This window comes from Sipha flava, unplaced genomic scaffold (assembly GCF_003268045.1).
Source record: "Sipha flava isolate LNK unplaced genomic scaffold, YSA_version1 208_pilon_pilon, whole genome shotgun sequence".
Lineage (NCBI taxonomy): Eukaryota > Metazoa > Arthropoda > Insecta > Hemiptera > Aphididae > Sipha > Sipha flava.
The window spans coordinates 1,138,899-1,166,196 of NW_020272815.1; the positions used below are offsets into that span (position 1 = coordinate 1,138,899).

The 27,298-nt window shown below is 31.2% G+C and overlaps 1 protein-coding gene across 3 annotated transcripts in view; it reads left to right on the forward strand.

Moving 5' to 3' along the window:
- LOC112682666 (homeobox protein OTX1-like) overlaps positions 1-27,298 on the forward strand; it is a 186,010-nt gene that overhangs the window by 123,733 nt on the left and 34,979 nt on the right. For all 3 annotated transcript variants that reach the window (XM_025553341.1, XM_025553346.1, XM_025553345.1), the window contains exon 2: positions 13,030-13,166. In XM_025553341.1, the coding sequence (XP_025409126.1) occupies positions 13,135-13,166 (32 nt within the window). In that variant the 5' untranslated portion in view covers positions 13,030-13,134. The remainder of the gene's footprint in view (positions 1-13,029; positions 13,167-27,298) is intronic.

Sequence of the window (27,298 nt, forward strand, 5' to 3'; positions counted from 1 at the left end):
AAATAGTTTATTATTAAAAGCTTAGTTTTAATTTTAAAGGTTATATAATATTTATGTTATTTTTAATCTATCTTTATAATCGAAGAGTTTATTGAGAATCTCAATAACAAACTTTAGTAGAACCCTTAAGATTTAATGTAAAACTGATATTATTGACTGAGCCATATTCAGAATTTCGACAATTTAAAAATTATTAATTTTTTTCATCTTTTATGTGCTACGTGCGAATTTGAAAAGTTGTAATTTTACCGTTCAGAGCTCAGGTTTAATGCATAGTTCATTTTTATACAAAAAACGGCAGTTACAATGACAATGAGTTATATACATTGTGTCTAGTAAACGAAGCTGAGGTACAAACGATGATAGCAGCGGTGGTGATGAGTGGACTGAGTGTGTAACGGTGATGGCAGCTTAGGGATCCCGAGTGGCAGCAAAAAATAACAACATTAATATTAAAAAAAAAAAAAAAAATACTTTTGTTTGTACACACACTTACAAATACGTATATATAAATTCACGCATCCCTATGTCGTTCCCCCAGCGAAAAATAAAAAAATAAATATTAAATAATAATCGTCATTGCCGTTTGCAGCCGGTTGGTACACGTTGTATGTGTTAACGTATGTAAATGCTGTCCATGTATATACATAAACTACGTATGAGACAAATGCGTGTACATATTATGAAAATGAATATATTTTATTTGTATACAGTGTGATAAATATTACGAAAAATATTTCAAATGGATGCTTTGGAGTTTGATTTAAATTTATATTTAACGAAATAAAAAATACACTTGCCAATAAAAAAAATTATGAATTTAAAATATTTTTCAACCTAATTTTTTATAACTGCACAGAAGTACAATATTTTTGGAATCTTTTAAGAAATGAAATTTATTTTTTCTTTATATTACCACGATCCAATTCGATTTCAATGTTATCCAAACCATATGGGCCAATAATAATGATCTCAGAAAAAAAAAGTCTCCAAAGAAAAAAATTTGTCCATAAAAAGAGGCGGAAAATAAGAATTTAATTAATCTTATCGGCTCGACAGTTAAAAAAAATCCAAATCAAAAATTCATAGGTAGCGTTCGTTTAAAATATTTCGTTTTACTTTAATCGTTAAACACGCTGTATGTAGGAATTTCATGCGTATAGTGATAGAGATTTACACGTACACAAAAGGTCCTTTGCTAAAATAAACGATTCTCTTTGTACACGAACGCACCGCTCTTATGTGCGTACGTATACGAGAGTTAGCATAAAGGTGTGTGTGTTACTCAGCGACGTATTTACTCAAAGTATTATCGACGTCGAACTCTAGTACAGTTAGGGGAGACCCCCGTCGCTAGCATGTGGGTGACATCCGTTATATTTTGTACGTTTAATATATTTTTTGTACGTGCAGTTATTTCCGAAACGTAGGTAAATCTTTCGCCCCGTTGTATATATTATTTTTACGCGTGAGTCCCAGGAAATTATTTTACCTGCCTGGTGTACTAACTTCTGATAATCTTTTGATTTGTTCCGAAAGAATATTACAACGTGTGGTGCAGGATTTCGAAGATAATTGTGAAAAAAAGCGTGGGTCATCTGCACTAGAGGAAATCGCCCACGAAGGGATCGTTAAGGACTTATTCTCGGTATTGGTGTAGCACAATCGTTATTGTTAGAATCCAATGGTGAGCTAGGTACGCTGTAAGTATTATACCACGCGTTCGTTGCGTACCAGAATTTTTTTTTTTTAAAAGTTTTTCTATTGTTTAAAAGCTGAAGTATTTTAATATAGTTTGTCGACCGACTATATGAGATTAGGCACTTCAAAGAATGTGGAATATTACTTTAAAGTAGTAAAAACACAATCTTAAAACAATCCTGTATTCATAGGCGTGCGCACGGTGGTGGCCGGATGGGCCGAGACCCCCTCAGCGGACTTTGGCTTTTTCTTTAATAAATGTATATCTATACTATACAAGATATCGAACATTTTTACATTTTACATTAATAAAATAAAGCTAGTTTTAATCTTATAATATAGAATTGATATCTGTGAATAAATGTAATAAAGTTATTAGTTACTAATCAGATTAATTAGAACTTGCATATAATATAAAAATTGAAGATGTAATTGATACATTCAAAAACCTTTCTCCCGTGGACAGAAGGATAGAGTTGAAAATTGTATAATAATATGTAAATAAGGATTTCTTAGGTATATATTGTGTAAGTTTAAATATTATTTATTTTTATATTTGCATATTGAATTAAATAAATTATTATAAAATTTAAAATATTTAATTATACTAGAAGTTTTTAGTACAAGAACCTTTGGTTAACTTTTTTTAAAGGGCCCTTGCCCTTAAATCTCCCTTGCGGATAAAGTCTGCGCATGCCTATGCCTGTATTTTTGAACATTTGTTCTCTGTACGCCTCATAAAGTATATATATTCAATAACATTTTTAATCGATAGTAAATATATTTAAAAAGTAAAAATAGAAATAAATCCTCCAGAGAAACTTAGTGAATTCTGAATTAGTTGATGTTCACTTAAGAAATAAAATCAAAAATAATAAATAACATCGTTTTCATCGTACAAAGAGTTTTGGCTCACAAGATTTTCAAGTTTTTATTACTATTAATCTTGTTAAAGTTTTTCATTTACATTTTTATTCAGTGCTATTATACTATATACCTATATCTAAGAGTCTTTTAAGTATTATAAGATAAAGTTGGTACCATCATTGTTATTTTTTATTCAAATTATTTCTCCATAGAAGTGAACATAATAATTTATTTTTTCGTTCGTCTTCATCTCGCAGGTATTTTTATCATTTCGTTCCGTACGTTTGAGATCTATCGTCCTTACACTGACGTGTAGTTGTCTAAGATTTCCTCATCAAGCCCTCGAATATATCGTATACCTTTTACCTTTAAATCATATACTTCTACGCCTATATATATATACTCATATAATATCATGTATTATAATACACGTATCGCAATGTAGCGGCGACGGTCGTTCAGACTAATTATTAATATTACACTTATAATCATATTACACCGAAACCTCGTACCCCCTCACTCCCTTGAAATAACCCTCTGAATGGAGTCGTGTATAATAATTGTACTACTGCAGTTTAAGTGTGTAATTCGATTTAGGCGTCGTAGCCACTACACCGTAGTCGTAGTATTTGGCAAGGCGTAAGTTTTTCCGACGGCATCGGTAAATAATTGCTTTGCACGCGCGCACCAGCCGTAGTAGGTATACCATGCACCTTTTGTCCAATCCTCTTAACGACACGACGACGGCGACGAAATCCTCGTAAGTAGTTAAATTTCGGTAAATCGCGGTAGTCGCGAGATCCCCGGGATAATACACACGCGTCGTAAAACCACCGCAACGCCCGTGGTCTTATTTAATAATATTATATTTATATATATAATATATATTAATGCAATAACATAAAATACAATATAGGTTAGAATGTTTTGACATTATACGATAAATTTAAAAAAAATTATATTATGTTCAATAATTTCTTCGTTTCAGATTCTGAACGAAACGAGCAACGTGTTGAATTAACTTTGATGAGTGTTTTTGTTATATATTTTTTATGTATGTTCACACGATTTCGCCCAGAAGTTTTTTTTTTATTTATTTGTTTACTAATTTACGGAAAAAAAATTTCTTATTCAGTACAGCACACAACAGTAATATAGTAATTTAACATGATACACATATACACAGGACGATGTCGTATTTCTCGGATAATCACAGTCATGGGTTTATGATAGGAAATGTTGTCTAGTTGGTACTTTAGAGGTAAGAGTTATTTAACGAAACATTTTTTAACAATTACTAAAAATGTAAATAAAATTGCAAAAAAACACAATGATGGCACTTCAATTATCGACGTAACAGAATTGTTGTTTTCATCGTACTCAAAAAATTATAATTTCAAAGATATAAAATTATCAGTGAGTGCTTATATCATTATTTGCTATAGTTGGTGAAATTGTCAAAAAAATAATGTGTAAACCGTTAATAGCTGTTTGAAAAATGTTATGGTTTTTTTTTAGTTTTTCTTTTTTTCATAAAATATAGATAAAATTATTTTGATTGGACAAAAATGTAATACAAAGTTCTTAATATATCCTACTTGTTTATGAAAAAAAAACAGATTTATTTAAAAAACAAAGTTAAAATTATTGAATAGAGTATAAATCATTTTATTTGTCAAATCTTGCCAAAAATAATTGTATACGTATGGCCGAGTACGGTGATGTCTCGTCATCCCGAAAATAATATGTAAAACTATACTTTCATAAGACCGCCTTAATAATAAATATTGATAAAATATAATAGCACAACGATATAATAATATACTTTTCATCCTCAAACTATGCAGATTATCACGCGTATACATATAATATACATTTTAAATTTGTACCATATATATTTATTTGTATATACTCCTGAGACCCAATTTCCATTAAAATAGACAGTTATTGTAATTAAATTATTAAAATTCAACTAAATTTTGTACATTATTATACATATTAAAATATAATTATCAAAATATTAAAAGCATGAAATAAAAATTAATAATTTTATCGTTTACACTTATATATTATATTTTTATTATTTATTAATATAAAATCTTTGTATATGAACATGTACTACCCCCATTGTAACGAAAAAATATTTTATTCTTGATGATGGACCGAGTGATTTCATTTAATTTTATACTTTTTAAGATAAAAGGGTCTATGTACTTGAAATGCAAGTTGTGAAAATGTTTTTGTATAAAAAAGTAATTTAATAATAAATGCGTTTATTATTATAAAAAACTTAAATTATTTTGAATTATTCGACAGCACTGTATGAAATAATAAAAAATATCATGCTCAATTGGGTCGTTAAAATGGATAAAGCTGAAACAAGGGTTCTGCTAAATTATGTTACATATATGGGACCTCTGATAGCTGTAATGGCGGGTTTTCTGAGGGTGCGGAATTTGAGATAAATAGCATATATCTATATGTATTAATACATACTTATGCTACTAGCCTACTTCCTTCTACTGAAAAGTTATCGATATAAATTACTAATTATTTGATATGCAAATTTTCATACAATTACACTTTATCGTTTGTTATCTTATATATATATATATATATATATATATATATATATATATATATATATATAATTATTTAATAATTAAATAATTTTAATTTTGAGTTTCACAAACAAGGTAATATGATTTATTATCAATGAAATATATTTTTCACTACACTAATAATTAATTAATGAAACAGTAAAACGTGAATATACTATTTATTTTCTTATTTTTGGCTACAATATATTAGAAATGAATCTAGATTTTCCAAATTATCTTTTACACGTGACCATGTGACCAATGAGAATTTAAACAAACCAACCTGATGACAGCTAATTAGTAATTTATGTAAATGTACAATCACATATTATATTATTATATTATAGCATTTAATATTTGTTCTATTCAATGGTATATTTTTTCAGTGATTGGAAATTCTATATTAGCTATTCAAGTAATTTGTATATTACTAATATATGACTATAATTGTGTACATCATTTTCATGTCCGAGAACATTTCCAAAATTCGACCAGGGTGTTAAAATTTAAGTTTTCTTTTTAAATGATAGAAAATGAATACATTTTAGGCGTTTAAAATTATTGAATAAACAGTCATAAAAATATGGGGACGGCTAACAATGGAAAGCACTTGATCTACTATAAGTCGATTATTCTCGCCGGGTATCCAACATGGTTCGTTTAAATTGAAATCACAGATATTAGCGATCATTGCAAAAATGATGGATTTGCGTATATGGGATTTTTAATTGATTGATTATATAAATAATCTTTACTTCAAAATCTAAATATAGTAGTGTCCACTAAAGAACTGCTGTTAATCTCAATTCTATTTTTGTTGCCTTGTAACATTCATGACATTTTCCCCGTTACTTAATAAAACTTCTAATATACATTTAATTTCAAAAATCTCCATTAGATATAATATATATATATATAATATTATAGGCTTTTAAAATCAGGTTCAAATGGTTGCGAACTAAATTATTTAATATTCATACATAAGATATTAGAAAGGGTTTCCTTTTATGCTACAGGGTATTAATAGTCATTGTATACGTTAATCGTATATTGAGCGTTATCGCCTTTAAATATAATATAAATAGTAATTATTCGATATTGAATTCGATTTTTCTGTCACGTTCACAGATGGAACGCAAACAGGATACCACTTACCGTTGGATAAACTGCTTACGCATACATTTAAATGTATAAATATATTTTTGTTTGAGTATAACTACCTATGATAGACGCCTATAGGATATAGGATAAACGTGAAAAAAAAATGGCTGGTAAAAGATCTTCAATATTGTACAATATTACTTTATGGTCATCACAAAAATCGTCACGGCTGCGTAGCGGTAATCTATAGCTTCCTCCCCTGTCCGGCTACCGATTTATTCATACCACAATATGTACATGTTATTATTACATATATTCGCCTAAAAAGTATACAATATATGTTATATACATAATATCTAAACATACCCGCCGTGTACGATAGTATAATAATAACATTATACAAAAAATATGATATACACTGGCATATCGTATATGTGCATGGAATACAAACATTATTATATTATATTGTACGTGTAATAACAATAACTTGTACGCGCGTGCATAATTGATGTATCCGTAGCGGTCGGGATTATAAAATAACGACGACGACGGATTATAAAAAAAAAAAAAAAACGAATAAAAAACGTTTACTCAGATGTGCACCTGTGGTCCGGCCGCGTTTGTTTGCGACCAATTTACACGATGCATGTTTGTTTTCATAAACACGCGTATGATTCCGGTCGCGAAACAATAGTTTCCGGCAGTAAAAACGTGCGCCCGCGAGATTTAAATACCGCGCGAAAACTTCTGTCCGAGAAGCGCAATATACGATGAGTACGTGATAAATTATAGTATAAAATCAGAAAACGTTTAAAATTATTCACTTACTTGAAATATAAAAAGACTCGCGTACCATATTTGCAACGTAATAAAAAAAATGATGTTTTTACGTTATTCATTTTTTCGTTCAAAACGTACATTTAATACGCCTCTATAACTCGGTGCACTAGTTTTCGATTTACTACAGTCTATAACTGTACCGATTATTGTAGGTATACATAATACCTAGACATACGTGGGAGGTGGTCGTATAAAAAAACAAACAAATCCAAAAATTAATTATTATGGTCATTAATCGTTTGTGGTGGAACATCGTTTAATATATATAAGCATGTGGCTCAAATCAAATATTATCCTATAATAATTATATCTTCTGAGATATGTACTATTTTGGTTTTTAATTGAATTTAAATTAATCGGAATTATTATTTCTATCTCGTACACAGTTCTAAATAATTTTGTTACTAAATCGGTAAAAACAACCAATTTAATGATACATACTTTAAATTTAGATTACTCGTATGAGCCATGTTATAAAGACTTACGTTTATAAAGTTTCTAAAAAATAAATGGATATTGTTTTGCAGATTTTCTTTATGTAGTACCTATCTATTACTATTGTACTGCATAAAGTTTTATTAACATTAATACATTTAATACATCGGTATTGAATATTTAATGTAGTATAATGTATTGTATTAGAAACTTTACGAATTTAAGTAATTTTTTTAATCTAAACAATTTTTTAAAAGCCATTAATTATTAAAATAAATTGTTCAAATTAATTTTGAATTTCAGTTTTAAGCAAAATGATTTACAGTTCATGGCAAATGGTGTTCAATCTTATAGAATCAAAAATTACTTATCACACAAATAAAAATATTAAGATTTATGGAAAAAGAGTTTTTAGTTTAGCTTTCGTAATAATAAAACTACTTAGAAATTTAAAAAATTACTCGCTTAAAATATATTTTTGGAAAATTTCCGATTTAATAAGGTGTTTGGAGAAACTTTTGGTACAGATTTTCTAGCCTAAAGTTTGATTACAATAAAGAATAATAACGGGTATGTAAATATCATTCAACCAATACATTTTATTAAAATACCAACACATTTCCTAATTTTACTTGAAAACTAAAACCGCAAGGTTACGATGTAAATAAAATGTAAGCACATTTATAAGATAGGTTAATCTTTTTAACGATAAATGTATTCACACCCCTGTGTACGATATTCTATTAAATTACATTATTCGATGTTGAAAAACCCTAATTTTAAAAGGTAATAATTAATTATGAAATATACTACTACATTGACTTGAACGGGAGATTTATAAATAGGAGCTGCAATGTATTATTAAGTTAAAATTAAAACCATCGGATTTTGGTAGATACTTGCCGGAACACATCTCATTACTTTCGATTCATATATTTGGGTTTCCTCTCGTTTATTACTATTAATTCCAGTTGGAGTACTTTTATTTTTTTTTTCTATTCGATAGATTAGCAAATTTAAAATCGCTAATTACAAATTTTTAATGAGTGTGTACGCTGCTGCACAGTATTAAATTTAAATCTAATGAACAGAGAACGCAAAAGAAACGAACGAGCTATACCATACGTATAATATACATAAACATAATAGTAAAACTCGTACTCATAATGTAGCTTCTAGATATGGATAACGTATTGCTATTATGTATCCACGTGTTACCGAGAATTTCAATACACTTCTAGCGGCGCGTATTGGTATTGTGTACTGTTATGGACTTACGGTTTAACGTTTAAAGTCGAACCGCTGTTACTGGATGAGGATCAAATGTCACTTAATATCGGTTACGAGGAAAACGAGTTGATAAGTATTTTGTTTCACCCGTTCTTCCTTCTCGGTACACTGCACGTATATAAAACGATGTATCCTTAAAGGACGAAGCATGCCCCGTTACAACTATATCCGTATGAATCTGCGAGCGACCTGTACAATTAACGTTATACCCACAGCCGGCAACGTATGCGGTGAACGTATTTACGCAGATACTTGTGTTTCTTCGCGTACCAACGGACAGCAACCGTGCGAGCATCGAAATCCGTAACTTCCCAAAAATCGTGCGCGGTCGGAGAAACTCGTGCGACGAAAGTGTTTTCACTGGGCGGAAAACCTAAACCGAACCTGATTCCGGAGTCGTTGCGAAGTACCTCCACGTTTATATAAGATAACCTCCTGCTGCGGCTGCAATTTAAAGTACGAGCTATATACATACAGAGCGTCAAAGAAGTTTGAAGACGGTCCGGACCCGGAAATACGCGATATTAGTTTGCAAACTTTTCGAACGCCCTGTATGCATATATTATGCGTGTGTACATTATTATATAGTATGGTGTAGCACGCCCGCGAATGGGGGATCGTTTCGAGCAGTTTTCCCGCTCACTACCGGAAAACCTCTTTACATCGTCGACGTCGTCGTCGTTGATGTGTGTTTTGGAATGCATGCTTGTGTGTGGTAACAAAATGGCTGCCGCCGCCAACGTTGGGATCAATATATTTTCTCTCTTTCTCTATCTGTCTGTCCGTCTCTCTTTCTCTCTCACCCTCTCTTTCTCTCAGTCTCACTCTCTCTCTCTCTCTTTCTATTTCTACACACACAAACACACACACACACACACCACATACATATACATATATATACACCATTTACACACATTTTTTAAACATACATGGTTTTTCGATTTTTCCGTTTTCATTGTGATTACAAAGGAAATACCTCACACGCGCCTACACCGTTTCCCAGTACTTTTTTCCATATACGACAATTTTACTAATAAATCTAAAATAACAACAACCGGTAATGTATATTAAAAGTTATTACCATCGTATAAATGACGATAATGGTTCATATTTCTCTCTCTATTTTCCGGTTTTATTTTTTCCACGTCCCTTGACGACTATGACCCAGTTGCCGCGGGATTATATTTCACCAGCCGGTCGTCCGTGGTAGCAATTAGTGCATACGGCTCTTACGGATTTATATACACATACTGTACGGTGGAACGAGCAAACGCGTCGGTGTATTCGGATATTCCCAATTGGTTAATATGGTTACTGGGTGAGCGTATGCACCGGTGCCAAACGGTGGATATCGAATTACTTGGTACGTGCTGTACAGCGAGTAGCAACAGCGTGGTCCGTAATAAATAAGAAACAAGTCTTATAAGTTATATCATATTTTATTATTAATATGTATTGTAATTACGTATTATTTGCATAAAAGCACTGCAAGAGGGACATCATCCACATAGTGCAGAGCTAGATTCAATATCTAGCCGTAACAGGGAAGAAATCTTTTTTTTACTCATTCAGATTCCATTTTCTGATTTTTTCTGCTACGCGGGTTATCGATTGTTACATCCATTGTACAATGGTGGTGGTAAATAAGCACTAGTGCTAGTAAGAGTGTTTATTTGTACACTTTTTTTTTTTTTTTTATACATATATTAATAATATAATAAAAAAAACTATGACAAAAACGAAGAAATTCTCCGGTTTTTTTCTCGAACACCGCATGTAGTTTATGAAAATCCGTCACGGTAAAATTCACGACAAGGTTTAATGTCAATCTTGTTTCATAAACACTACACTTCGTTTCGATTTGTGAAACAGTAAAACTACAACTGTTCGAGTATATACATACATAATAACATTGTATTTTTAAGCATTAACAGCGCATTTATCTATGAATATTTTCGTTTCTCAAAACTATAAAATGTAATTTGTTGTTATTTATTTGATAACACGTTATTCAATTTTACTATTCAATATTATTCAATTACGATGTGCATAAACATTGCACTTCGTATTTTATTTTTTTTTTTTAACTTTGGTCAATTCATGCAATATTCATCCGATTAGTATAAAACGTGTTATTATAGTATCTGATCGAATAAAAAACACTTAAAAAACTAAAGTACGAGTATTAAATATTAACTATATTGATGTATATATTGACACTACAATGATGTTCATTATATTCAAATTATATCAACGAATCTGAGATTAGAAAAAAAATTGTTAGAAACCTATTTATATAATAATTAGGTAATCGGTTTATTTTTTTTAAATTTAATACTATAACACTAATAATTCGAAAGAATTAACTAAATATGTAAAACTCTAAAAGTGGTGATACTCTGGTGGTATGCTCTATTGACCTAATATACTAATCTTATTTAAAAATAGAATAAAAGAAGTATATTAATTGAACTCGTTGTGTTTGCATATCTATATGAATTAAATATTGTACAACCCTGATTTTCGAAAGAATTGTAATCCCCTACTAAATTTCACTTGTACAATAATATAATGTTAGAGGCTGATCACACGTATGTAATATAATTATTTATGCGGTATTATCGTAAAGCGGCCCAGCAGCAGTGACGCGACATGTGATCCATCATTACACAGTATACCCTAGGTTTTTTTTGTTTTTACATTTTTTTCTAACGTTTATGTCTATGTATGTAGTATTATTAAACATAATTTATTTAGGGTGCTGTAAGTTACCGGGTTGAAGAATGTTATGCACCCAATGCGTTCGCGGTACATATTTATCTCATAAATACGAGTATATGCATATATTATACGGTCAAACGGAAACAAAACACATAATATTACGATTATTATTATTACTATTACTATCAAATGCCGCAGTATATGTATGAAGTAAATGAAGGAATTCCCCGGACCCCAAAACGAAAAAAATCATAGTGATTAAAAAACCGAGATCACAGAAATACAAAAAAAATATATGAATAAGTATACAAACAAAAAGTATTAAAATAAGTTGTTATTCGCAATGAACATTCAAAACCGATTTTATCGGAAAAAACTCGAACTAAAATAATGTTTTATTATTACTAGTTGCTGTGAATATACTTTGTGCTCGGCATAAACTTGCAGTTATGGTTTGGTACGTTACACATATGTATGAACAATGGATCTCACTTTATTATTTCCCTCTATAGGTAAAAAGCTTGGAGACTAGGAAACTCATTGTTACATGGTAATAATAATATTGATAAGGCTGTATTACGATTTACAGCTACAATATTTGTTTACGGGTTGAGTAATTGTTTGAATAATAAAAAAAAACCATTTTGTTGAAACGTAGTATTTATGAAATGGTTTTATATCTTTTGGTCTTTTTTCAATTCGTAGACAGTTACTACAAGTAAATATTATTATCATACATATATACGTATTAATGCTTAAACATGATTGGATACTAACAAGATTATCTTTGAATAGATCACTAAATTAATTTGTAATGGAATTATATGCTACATAACGAATATTAATTATATATTGAGCTGAATAATAAAGATAAAATAAATTATTTAACTAAATACACGTATTTTTTTGTACACTTATAGTGTGTTTGGAATATTGTAAATTAGATAGATAATAATAGTTATAAATTAAAAAAAAAATGTAAATAATTATTTCATATATTAATTAGTTTAAAAAATAAGTATTTATGAATCATAATATCATTAGTAACGGTTTGTAATATAAAAAAATATTCAAATAATTGTTGAAAAAACCGACGAATATACACAAATTATAATAGAAAAATAGTACATGAGTTCTACCTATCGACAGGAACTGTTAAATATTGAAAGGCACACCAAGTAGCCTTTTATAATTAATATCTAATATACAGTTTCGCAATTAATTCTCGAACATTGAAATTTAAAATGGAACTTAAACAATTTCAAAGAATCAAGTTTTCGATTTATAATAGTGACGATTTGTATCGATTTTTTTTTGGCAATCTCAAAGAAAATTTATTAATTTTCGAGTTGCGAAACTTTCTTTTTTTTTTAAAATATTAATAATTATATAGAAAATCTGTTTTATGTCTATACGAATGCGATTTCAAAGGTTCTATTTAAAACAAATAATGATATAATTATTTTTCCTACAGATTTAAACAGCAGACAAAACAGTCTCGTTTCGAAGTGGTCACTACACAGAACTCAATAGCAGCTGTCGATATACTGCACACTACATACGGACGTACGACGTCGTCATGTTAAATACTACAGCCACCACCGAACAAAGGCAAGTACTTATTCTCGTGTATACCTCACGGACGTGCATAACTTTTTAACTGTACCCGATTACCTCTCCTCGTCAACTCTGCATATATGATATACGTATTATATATTATACTATACTTTATATAGCTTACATTATTTAATACTTAGATATGTAAATCGTTTAAGCTATACACGGTCCATACGTTATCGTTCATGTTTATTCGATATATAACAATTTTCAATACTACATCTTGATGCGTTTATGTATTGTTCAGTTTAAATGGCCTTGTAGGAATACACATCAAATCAAAATATTTTATAACTATCATCGTTCACATATCGCATGCATACACTTGATGATAAGAACATAAGAAAGGCTTGAGCAAGTCTATATACACATTAAACGTATACGAATATATTATGGTAAACATACCGTTTCGCACAACGAATAATGTTTGTACCTCTACAACAATTATACAATAGACCAAGTCTTTTAATTAACGGAGGTTTTTTTTTCTAATACAATGATTGCTTGTTAAGGAGAAGAATGTTGATTGATGTATTTAATAATAATTTATGACTCACTTATATTGTTTGGAAACCGGTCGGTGAGAATAATCGCGCGTTTGTTTTGCATAGGCAATCGCGTCAAATGATAACAAATAATCAGATATTAAATTTTGTGGCACTGCGGTAGGTGTTTTATTTTACATTTTTTACGTCATTAACAATATTTTAACTTAAAAATCACCAGTCAGTATTATTATTATAATACTACATCGCTTAAGTGATTGATTACAATAACACAAGTTCACATGATAATCTATTATTACTGTGTAATACATCATTACGTTTATATTATTTGCGATTCCAGTTTACATTAAGAATGTATAAAAATTAATTAAAGCAATAATTTAAATGATCAGTATTAATACTTATCTTGCCAATAAAAATATAGAACGCAGTTATAATAAAGACCCAATATGATTATTATTAATTTTGAATATCTTATATTTTTATGTACATGGGTACTATTTCAAAAATTGTCACTTCACGAAGTGATAGTTGAAAATATTCTTCTATATGTATCGTATCCAGATTTTTTTCGAATTATAAAATATGTTTACATATTGGATATTTTCTAACAATTTACCTATAAGTAAGTGAGTTAGAAATATTTAAGTAGTACTTAACACGTGGAAAAATATATCTGAGACTTTTATCGACATCATATACCTATTTCCATCTGGTCTCGGTGATTTGAATTGCATTAATAAATCTGAAATGTGCATTGCAGCATTCAAAAGTATAATGCTTAAAGTCTTTTAAAAAAAGTTTATATACAGTCACTGACCCTACTGCTGTGTATTATAAAGACTTAGTTTTAATTATTATAATAATATATAATTTTCAATTCTAGGCGAAAGCCACGTACTTTTATGTACACGAATATCATCGACTATTAACAACTTCAGTGAATTATTTATTATATGTAATTATCATACATACACATATGTATAGTCATTGGTAAATTCTTATTACTAACATTGTGGATTTTTTTTATTACGTTGCATGTTAATAAAGAGTTTGGAACAAAGAAATCAGTAGACGTATCCATTTTAAACAATTTCCATCTAAGTAAAATATTACTTATATTTAAAAGATATCTCAAAAAACTGTACACTTCCGATTTAATTTCGACGCAAAACCGTTAAATTTTCATGCAATACGCATAACAAAGGTGCAAATAGATCTCATATTTATTTGGTGTAATGAAATTTTTCATTATTCAAATATACTAGCTAAATTAAGGTCTATTTCCATTGATCTGGACCGCGACCGTAAAACAAAAGGGGACCTATCGATTCCGCCAATGTAGCATCGATTCCGCCAGTATCGACTCCGCCAGTTCAGGTAGTCTAAAAACAACCTATCGATTCCGCCACCTACCAATTTCTACCTCGACCTGGCAACTGCTGCTGTCAACCTGTTTCTGTTATAATAATAATAATAATAATATATCTAAAAAATATTAATTAAAAATTAATAATCAGTATAATAATTAATACAGTACAATATATATATATATATATATATATATATATAATAATACAATTAATTTAGTCAAATATAGTTTTAAGTTATACAATGATATTTTTATAGTATGATGGATTTTACAATATTATTTTTTATAATGGGATGATACCAAACTAATGAAATGTGAGCGGTTAATTTTTTTAGCCTCATAATCTTTTAATAAATCTTCGATTTTTCTTTTTTGGTGAATATATTTTGTGTTCTTACTAATTTTTGTTTTGTGAGTTGATCTGAGAATAATGTACGTATCTATTTGGATCCTTGTGTTTAAGACGTGTATAAATAAAAAAATGTTTGGGTGTGATTTTGTAAACAAAGAATTTAGTTTTGCGTGGAAAGATTCACAACTATTTGTGGTTCGCTCAGAACTAATGGAGAAAGAGGCCCAAACATTGGGTGGAAATCTCGAAAACTCGTCAATGTAGTTTTCAGTTAAATAATCACAAAATGTTAACATTTTTGGATCATTAGGGCAGTGTGCCATAAACTCTTCTATAAAACAATCAAAAACTTCTTCTGGGCTTAAAAAAGAAAGTCCGAATATTTTTCTTAACCAGATTCCGGACTCACAGTTTTTATTTTTATACACGTCTGTTAATCCAATTTCTTGGATTTTTCTCCACCAACATTGCGTCAAATGGAATCTGCATCCGATTACTTGTATTAATGGCCAAATCATTTTTGCCCCAGCATGAATAGATTCTTCAAAATCAGCCACAATTGTTGTCAGTTTTAAATTTAAATTTAATTCAGCACATTTAGTTTTTAAAAAACTAAATGCTAATTCATAAATATGTGTTGTTTTGTTAGGTAATAAAAAAAAAACTAATGGAACATAATGCCCATTTATATTTACATGGATTGTAAAAAGTTGATAAAAAAACATAGGACACGAAGAAAATGTGCCATCAACAAATATTGTATTAGACGAGCTTAGAGCCTTTAGATTACTGTCTGTAGAAAAAACACATCATATTGTTCACCAAATCTGTATGTATTAAAAATGACTCACCTTCAATAGTTCTTATTTCACGATTATTCATAGCTTCAATGACTTCAATAAGATTTTTCGGAAGCGAAGGTATGAGTTTTCTACGTTCTCGATGTATATATTGTTTGATATTGTCAACATAGTCATTTTCCATGATATTTTCAATTTGAGGATTTTTTAGTATTTCACGATTTATAATTTTTGAAGGACTTTCTGTTACATCTGTAAGTTTTCTCTTAAGCTGGTTTGAAAATAGTTTTTTTTTCAATACATTTATTGGCTGTTTATCGTGATTTTTGTGGTCAATATCATATTTTAAAATTTCCGTTAAGGATTCGTTAATGTATATTTTTGCGTTACACTTTTTATTAACACATTTCCACTTATACGCACATAAATATTTCACAAAGTTTGTTTTAAAAAATTTTTCATTTTGATAAATAACTAAGTCATTTTCTCGTTCACCAGCTACGATTTCGAAATTCATTATTGTGAAGTATAATGACACGATGATAAATTGAGACTAACCACATTAGCGTAGGACAATACTATTAGTCGTTTTTCACATCATTACAAATACAGGTATTTCATATAATATTTATAATACCTCTGGCTATCTAATTAAAATAAAACTAAAATGTTCGGGAAGATTATTTTTTCCCTGGCGGAATCGATAGGTCGTTTTTAGACTACCTGCACTGGCGGAATCGATCCTGGCGGAATCGATAAGCCTTGTACCCAAGTATAAAAAGGTCTGGCGGAATCGATGAAACCCAAACAAAATAGTCCGTTCGAGTCGATCCGGAAAAGGCGAACAAATCCTCTGATTCTCGTCCGAGTTTACAATTTTTAATATTTAATTTATTTTATTTACAATTCAGTCGTTTATACTTACCACGAACTGTCCGACAGGCATTATTTGACAAACCCATCCGGGAACCTGCAGAGCGAATTTTTTACAACAATATATTTTGACCTGAATTCGACACGGACACCCGATATGGGTCCGACCCAGACAAGTGTGAATTGTCAAATATAAAATCAAAAAGAGATAATATTTTTCTATAACTCAGCCGGGGTTCCAGCGGCGATCCGGCCGGGTCCAAAGGAAATTGTCTTTCACTCGTACTCCGGAAATATTTTATATATATATATTTTTTTTTATAGATAAAAGCAATTACTAGTCCTAGACTTCAAAATTGTTGATTGAAAAAGCCGACAATCATCGTAAATTCTTATGATATTAATTCTTATTTATTTATACTAGATTAATTTACATACACCATTTATATATTTAATAAAATAAAATATTTCCTAGGTACCCAAAAATTGAAAAAAATGCAAAAATTCAGCGTAAAACAGTTTCGAACTTTATAAATATATTTTTCAAAAAATGCTCTTATTTTATATTTAGAGTGTTAGAGGAACCAATTTTAACCAAATTTTAAGACCATACGTTTTATCGTTTTAGAGAACAGTGTTATCATATATACTCGTATATATAGATTAGAATAAATATAGTATTTTTTTTTGGAATAGCTAAATTTATATAGGACTTCAATTAAATCCCTTCCTCCACCTATTACTACACAAATGCGAAACAACCCGGAGAAAAGGATATCCATCTTTGTGATGTAATACCAATGCTGATGTTTCATCGAAATTATTTTTTCGAGTTTTGCGAAAATCACACACGGATAACGAACAGCGGCTCAAACGAAATGTACACGCCACACGCGCCTACACATATATACAATTTAAGAAGCCCCGCGCGACCGTTGTCAGTCTACATATTATATACGTATAGACTTCCGCGTGCATATATAAGTGGCATACTCAACCCGTGTTTTAGTTAACTCCAGTTGTTATAAGGCTTCGATTCCGCTAGTAATCGATAAAGGGAAAAATAGCTTTAATTATTATATATTCGTGGTCGTCGTGCACAGGATTAAATTTCTTCGCTGCGCGTTTGAAATCGCCGTCGTATTTTATCGACGACGACTGTAATATATGTGCGCGCACGTCTGTGGGTATGTGCGTATCCAACACCCATGCAACTGACAAAAAATATATGTACTAAGCGCTTCTTAGCTTTTTTTTCCGTTAAATTATATTTAAAACAGTTTTGTTAAAATTATCAAATAAATTACTTTCGATATCAACCTAATGTATCATAGATATATGAATAGGCGCAAAACTAATCAGTAAAATTACAAACTCATTACAACATTTCTTACTAATTTATTTACCACATACTCAATTCCAGTTCATCCATGTTGTATATAATATTGAATAACAATTGTAATAAAATCACTAATAATAATTTCATAATATTTTAATTCTAATACTGTATTGTATTTTGGAATTGAATCTCGGTCTTTTAAATATATATTTATATATATAAAATAAATAATAATAAATAAAATCTAGAAGACCCGAAGAGCCGTATTTAATAACACAATAAATAATATTTTATAAAAAATGTAAGGTTACCGATCGCAAATAAAACGTTTCGCAAAGACTATATAAATATATAAAATTATCAGTGGTTCTGTGCCATTTGCCGTTGATCTCGCACATTTATCACACCGCATACGCAATTACTATCAGTATTATTATTTATGTTCACGTGTTAGCACGATACACGGGTTAATCCGTCGTGTCACTTGTCGAATCACATAATTCGTCTAAGCGGAATTTGTCGTCTTTCTCTTCGACCAAAATTAACCAAAATTAAAAATGTAATACACAAAGAAAAACTTAAAATAAAGATGTATGCAGAAGTAATTATAGGCAACTCGAACAATCTAAAAACCGAACATATTTCAAATATTTTACATCAGATAGTTATGCAACTAAACTCTCTCATTACTACATTAATTTCTTTTTTATCAGCACTCTTGAACACACTACTTTGCAAGAATACATATCTCCTTAATTACCCATGTCCAGACTTCACTGGATCCATAATCATTATGTTTAATATAATCTAAGGAAGATAATAAAGGGGTCATAATAAGAATTACAATGCGATATGACAAGTATGTATATTTATGATTGTGGATAAAAAAAAATTATAACTAAAATTTTTAGTTTGCGATATTATTATTTTTATTATATATATTCAATCTGTTAATATTAACTAGTTAGCATAATATGTTATTTTTATTTTAATTGGATTGTTTAAGTATAATCAACATAATAGAATGTATTATTATTATTTTTCAAATAACCATTACTATATTTACTAACATTATTAATATATTTGTAATTGTTGAGCTAAATAGTTATACTGATAGCTTAATAGAAAAAATTTAAAAAAAATAATATGATCATTGATCATTCATCTAATTTGTGGTATTACAATTCCTATTTAAGATTAATAGGTTAATAGCGTGGTTGTAGATATCCTATTCATTCGTACGTAATATGCAACTGAAATAAGAATACAGTGTTCCTCACTATGAAAAACAATGATATGGAAAACATAGATTTAAAAAATAACGTTTTACTGTCAGATACTTAAAATCAAAGAACTGTAAATCGATAGTTATCACAAGTACGTGATAATTACCATCTAATATTTATTTTCGTTATCATTGTTTTATAAATATTTAAAAGTTTGACACTTGTTATGTAGAAAATTTAGGGGGTGCAAAATAATATTATCGAAATAGAACTGTACTCAATTTCAGGTGGTGAAGTGCACCCATTTACACCCTCGATATTATGCCCATGTAATGTATTAAATACTTTAAGTCGCAAAGATGACATTTTAAAAAAGACTATACTCTATCAGGTAATCTATCGTTACATCGATAATATGATTATGTTTTATCTAATTCTTTGCGGATTGATAAGCCCTAGTGTGAGATTATTTTTGAAATTTCTTGATCTTATTTCAAATACTATTTGGAATAATCAAAGTTACCATCTTTATTGAAATTAAGCAAAGGATAAATAACACTATTAATGAAGTTAAAGTGGTGTAAGATATGGCTGTAACTCATTTGCGCACATTTACCTTTATTACAACTCATCGTCGCACAACTTACGAACAATAGAAATTTTTTTTCATGGAAACTAAGCCCCGTATAGGATGTACATAACGTGTGTATCTCTCCAAGTTTTTGAATTTGTTATTATTGATGGTGGAAAACTATTACACTCGTACAATATTTTCTTTCGACATCTACAAGGCCTAAAACTTTTAGTCTAATCATGTTCTGGTGTCATAGACTGGTGGGTTTAAAGATGTTTTTGCTATGTTTGAGCTATTTCATTTATCACAACTTTAAATAAAAATAAATTATTTTTATCACAGTTACAATAATTTTTACAACCAAGTCATTAAAATAATTTATTTGTATAGCTTAAAATATAGTATCTCATATTTATTATTCATTAGTACGCACTTGCATTAAAAATGTTATATCAATTTTTGTAAATTTGTAATCAGAATTTATTTTTTTCGTAGGTATATATTTTTTTAATATATGATCCGAGATATCCGTATTTATTGTTGCATGGCGCTATCGGAATTATTTTAGTAAATGCATCCAAAACGTCATTTGTCTTTAAACATGATAAACCGAAAAAAGTATTTAAGCCACCTAACCTACCCTTCCAATCTCAGAATTATTTTTCGAGTATTTTTTCAATAAACTTATATTGATCGTAACAGCCCAAACTAACTTTGTCCTAACCTGATGGAAAATCACGATTGAAAACGAACATAATGCTTTTAGAGTATACGGACGACCTGTGTACCCAAAATTGTACTTAAAAACTGGTTTACGTTGTTCACAATGTTGTGCGCAAACGAGTCTTCACTGTAAAATATGTATTTTTAATGTTTTGCTATAATGCAATCGGAATTCATCTGTTTGCATTACAGAGAATAACGGTCCAGATATTCATACACCCAAGAAACTTTTCGCTACGCGACCAACCGATACCTATACAATATTTGCTCTGATAAATATGCTGCGCGGGGACGACCATAACAAAATGAACCAGAGAAAAACGGCAATCTCAACACTGTGACCGATTTCGTTAAAAACGATGTACGCGGACAGAGAACAATATAACGCGTCGGTAAACACAAACGCGCGCATGTGGGTGTATTGTATCACAGCACGTACCTATAGTTAACAATACACACACACACACACACACATATATACCTACGCTTAAAATACACACACACCGGCCACGTAACAGGACGAACAGTATACGCTCGGCCGCCGTTATTGCAGCCCGTCCTTCCCAAGCAGCAGCAGCAACGCGGAGGCTTTTTCCGGCGTAAAAATCGATAAACGTTTCGGATAAAAGGATTTAACCGCGCAGCGGTGGAGGTAGCGGGGCCTGCTCGCCAGTCGCGGCGGCGGCGGTGTCGTCGTGCAGTCCCCACTATGATGGCCTCGTATATATTTTACTATATTGGTATGCGCGTACACACGTCACACGCCTACACTGTGTGTGTGTGTATATAATTTGACTGTGTGTGAACCGTGTAATCCCGAGCCACAGCCGAAAAAATACCAAGACGCCTGTGCCCGATCGGTGGTAAAAAAAAAAAAAATGATAAACAAATATATACGCCACCGTATACATTATAATATATACGACCTAACCATCCGGCGATAATGGTATATAAAAACAACGGGCCCCGGGGTTCGATAGCAGTGGCGGACGTGTGGGGTTGGTCGGCACGGCAGTCCCCTCGCCTGCAGCCGCCACCGGTTTTAATCCTAATTTATGAATCGGATTCATCCGTCGTTCACCCGCGCGTACAAATTGAAATGTCATTGTTTTCTGCACCGAGAGTTGTATATATATATTATACACGTGTACGCGTGCGCGTGCATGTGTATGTGTGTGTTTTTGTGCGTATGTGTGTACGTATTATAATATTTATTCATATTTTATAAATAATATTTCGTGGAGCGCGCGTTTGAATGATTTCGTTTCTGGACACCCGAGTGTACTGTTGTTCATACATGCTATGCAAGTATAAATATAACTTAACAACGCGGATAATAAATCACGTTCGCGTTATCTGTACCTTCGAATCGATTCCCAGCGATTAGTGTCTGACGCCGTGCATATTCCGACCGCTACCTATACGAGTGTTCATAATAGTACAATCGTAAAACTCGTACATAAATAACGAACACATAACATGACTTCGTGTGTGTAATATGGTGCACAGTTGTACTACGCGTTACGCACCCGGAACGCGAGCGTACATTTGTCATACGCGGGCATACGTTGAACAACAATAATGACTGACACATAATAATATAAATTTATAACATGTGTGCCGTGCAGAATTATGAGAGAACATTTTGTGTGACATTTCGTGTTTGTTGCCAGTTTCGGTTACTTTCCAGCAGACCTGGAACACTAGGAATCATGCATTAAACAGTCCGACAAATCACATGTAGGATTCCTGCTAAAAAATGATAAAATCCGATGTTTTCAATGAGCCCTTTCGATCGTTGCACATTGAAATACAATATATATGTAGAATGTTTAACGTATAATCTATACTCGGTTTAAGTAATTGAGTTGATCAATATGAAATTGTTAACATGCCGCATAGATACACTTTCAAACCAGGCGTACTTCGGAGTGTTTATAATAATAAATAAATAAAAAAAAAAATGAAAGCTCTAATATACGCATAATAATGTGTGGTAGCCACGTGTTCAGTCAATATCGATATCTACCCACGATATACCCACGATCGTCGCGACATCGAACCGCCGGCTCTACAGTACGTGTTACTCAACGCTCGACTTGGCAAAATTAAAGAAGGGCCTCTGTTTACTTTAAAAAAAGAGCGTCCCCAAAAGTTGTTAACCGTTACAATCATAACGTAATAGCAGTAAGGGGACGCTGAAATTTCTGAAAATCAGTTGAGGTACTCCGTCCCCCAGCGTCCCCCCCAAAAAAAAACGAACACTGTTGTTACCACACATAATAAACGAGCCGATGGATTCGAACGCGCGCTAAGGGCCGTCAGGATTTCAACGGGCGCACCGACCGTAGCGCGGTAGAATAAGGGACGGTAGATATCTACAGAGTCTGCGATTCGTATGCGTGTATAATAATACGCACCGCAGCTCGTACGCGCCGACGACCCGCGCGCGTACCTGTACCCGCGTACACGTACGGAAGGTGTACGCGCGATACTTGTCAAAACAAATACGTCCCCGGACGGCGATCCATCAAGTCGCGGCGGACCCGTACGTACATCTCGAGGGACGCGACCAGATAGCTCGTCCGGCGCGTGTATAAAATACACGGTACGGGTCGCCTACGTGCCGGGTGACAAATCGTCCGACAATGACTGGGCGCGAGCCGACGTTCTCGCCGATGCGAACCCGGCGATACACACGCGCGCGCACGCAAATACCGATCGATACGTGACAGTACAATACAACGATAATATAAATAATATGTACATCGTAATATAATGATTTGTAACCTGTCGCGAGAACTGCACTCGGCTCGATCGGATCGATTGGTTTACATAATAGGTAACAGTTACACACGATACGGGTGGATACAATTGAAGGTGTTCGTATTATTTTATCGTACGTAAATTCGTGAGAAAAATTTTTAAGTCAGAGCTTATGACGAACTCCGTGGTAGCGGATACCGGGGCTAGAATGTTTTTTCACGCGGTATTCTCACTTCTGTTGCGCATCACGCGAGTCGCTTGCAGTCGCCCACATTTTCTACGACCGTTTTACATTTGTGCAATATAATATTTTTTTCGTTCACGGTGCCGTGAAGTGTGAATATTGGCCAGCATTATTAGATCATCGTTTTGCTAAAACGCGTATACCCATAGGCGTACCCGAGAAAAATGAACTAATTATGTGAATGGGATGGGGCAATTTCCCTACCATCAACTTTTATTACCTTCCAACACTGGATAATACAAAATAATAATTAGTTATATACATTTTTTATATCGTATCAATTAATTAAATAGCATACACTCCAAAAAAGTATACGTAACCATTTTGTTAATAACTTATTTACTTCATTCTAGTAAAACTATTACAACAGGATCAGACAGAGAAAAAATATTAACTCTACAAATTAATTTTATTTAATATCGGTATGAACTTATCACTTATTAATGTTAACCATATTGAAAACAATTTTCGACTAGTGCCCAGGCGCCTAGTGTGCTGCCTATGAGTGTACCTATGTATTATTATGAAGGTAGTATTTTAAAAACCAATATTTTAAAATAGATATTTTCGTTTAAATATATCTGTGCAAGCAGTATAAATTAAAATATATTATAAATATATATAAAAATATTCTACGCGAAAGAAGTTGACCAAAATAAATATCGAATAAAGTTATTATTGTGCCGATGCCATATTTTTTTTTACACTCGATAATCCGATATAAAACCGATAATCGATTCAACGAACTGCAATAAATAACCCGATAATTTTAAGTATACATCTGGTAACTACTACTAGAGATCAAATGAATTCAAAAGAGCGAAATAATATTAATTTAATTTGAAATGTTGATAGTAAATAATAATTAATATTTTATAATATTATTTTATATGCATTAGGTATACATGAATAAGTAATCATTAACAATAATTATTGAATGGTTCTTAATAAATTTAAAAATAAATCACTATTGGTTTGAAACGAAACCAAAGTACACAGTATTCCTACATTACTAATATCGGGCACTAGGGTTTGACCCTGGTTATTACCGACGAGCTTGACTCTTTTTTCTTTGACAAAGAACGTCGTTGAAGTCTGAAGAAATACAATAATTACCTAGTTTATTTGATTTTAAAAGTTATATTTATTTATGATTCTTGTATTATAAATTAATAATATTATTGTGTTTTATGCAAATATCTATAAAATAATGTTTTCACTAATAGGATTACAGTAGAATATACTGATACAATAAAAACTGTTTTTTTTTCTAAGGGGGATTATAATACGTTTATAGTATGAGAAGGGGGTTATGATTCTATTACAAAATGTTAATCTGCGCCAGCGAAAATGAAAGCCAATTTACACTATTATATTTCTATCAATAAAAAAAATAATGAGTTTGAAACTTTTTAAGTTGTAAGTTAAATAAATTATTTTTTAAAAGATCTATGGTCGAATGTTGATACTTATAGTATTTTAAAATAGAACGTCAACTATTGTTATTAAATTATATACCTATACGTGCAGTACACTCGAAAGAAATTAATTGGTACCGTTCAAAAATGATATGGGTATTTACATAAATGACTTAAAGCGATATTGTGCCTTGTTTCTCGTCCACGCGAAATAATAAGTTTCGACATAAGAGTCATGACGAGCGTACCCATGGTTGTACAACTAGTTATATATTATAGCACGAATACTACATTATTTTATTATAAACTAACGTTAAGCCTAAATATTTATATAGTATGTCAATTCATGTGACAAATAATGTTAAGAAACTTGAGTTTCTTGCATTGTAACTAATCAGCTAGTCAATAATACTCGTATACACAAAATATAATGTTATAATCCTCGTCATTCACTAAAATTAAACCATCGTCGCACTACACAAGGAAAATAATAAATGTAAGACTGAGTAGGTAATTATTTTATGCGATCGCGATAAATCGGATATCGGTTTTGGTATTGATTCATGCTGAAAATGACGAATAAATTAGATATGTAATAATTACGCGTAAAAAACGTTCGCGCGTGGTTGAATAGTACGTTACTACTTACTACATAATAGTAAAAATACACTGTTGCATATTTACGTTATTGAATTATTTACATAAAAATACACACGTGCACATTTACCAATACGGCACATTTTGTTTTTGGTTTTTTTTTCACCGAAATAAAAAACGTCAAAAAACGCGTTCAATTTGTTCTCATTGTCCGCTCACAAGTGTAGGTATTAAGAGTGCGGTGGTGAAAAGGGTTTTCAGGGGTTGCTGCACACCCAGATAGCTATGCACTACAGATACCTATATACACCGCTATATAATACGACCCGCTACCCAAACGGTCTCTATCTATACATGTACAGGATTAGTGCGTTTGATCTCTCTTCGTCATCGTTAAGTGTATGCGTGTGTACGCGTGTACTAAATCTCACCCGTATCCACTCGAAAACTAGAGGCTCTTTTCTCTTGCACGGAACTCATTGTGCACAATATTTTCTTCTTATTATTTTTTATTTTTTTTTTTATGAACATAATATACACGATCGCTGCCAGGTATATGTCTAGTTTATATATAGTTTGTACCCCTCCCCCGTGCGCACGCACAAACGGAATCTGTGATATTTTTCCACGAACCAAACAATAACATATATTACACATATACATGTATCGTACTCGTAGGTAGTATACTTTTTTGTTATTATCATTATTATCATTATTGAACGGCGCTCTGCGGTGACGCGTTGTTTGCTTTAGCTCCGTCGCCGGTTTGACGGGCGGAAACAATTTATCGAAAAACGAAAAAATAATAAACGCGTGTGTCGCGTCCTATTTGCAGACAGACTGCTGTGTTTTTTTTTTTATATATACAAATATGAGAGATATTAATCTTTTTGACGCAGCTGCAGCAGTTGTCCGCATAAAACGAATGGAATAAATGTACCTGTATGCACGATATACATATATATATATTAAATAAATACGTGAAAAAAAAAAAAATACTTTTCTCGACCGGCGATTTTTAGAATACTTATTAATATTTTGTACGATTTTTCTAATATATAGACATAGGCGTACATATAATCTATACTAATAATATCTATTATACTGAATATTATAAGTATATCACTGTAGTAACGGTTAAATAATACTTTGGCTTTACGTCTATACAAATAATGCACAAAATAGTCTGGGGTGGTACGTGGGTTATGCCGCAGATTTTCTATTTTTGGCGTACACCTAATGTAAAATATTATTTTACGGCTTTAAGCTCCTAAAATAACTCGTACACCAAATAAAACTTGTTTATTAGTTCATTGGAAAAAATTGTTTAGAAGTT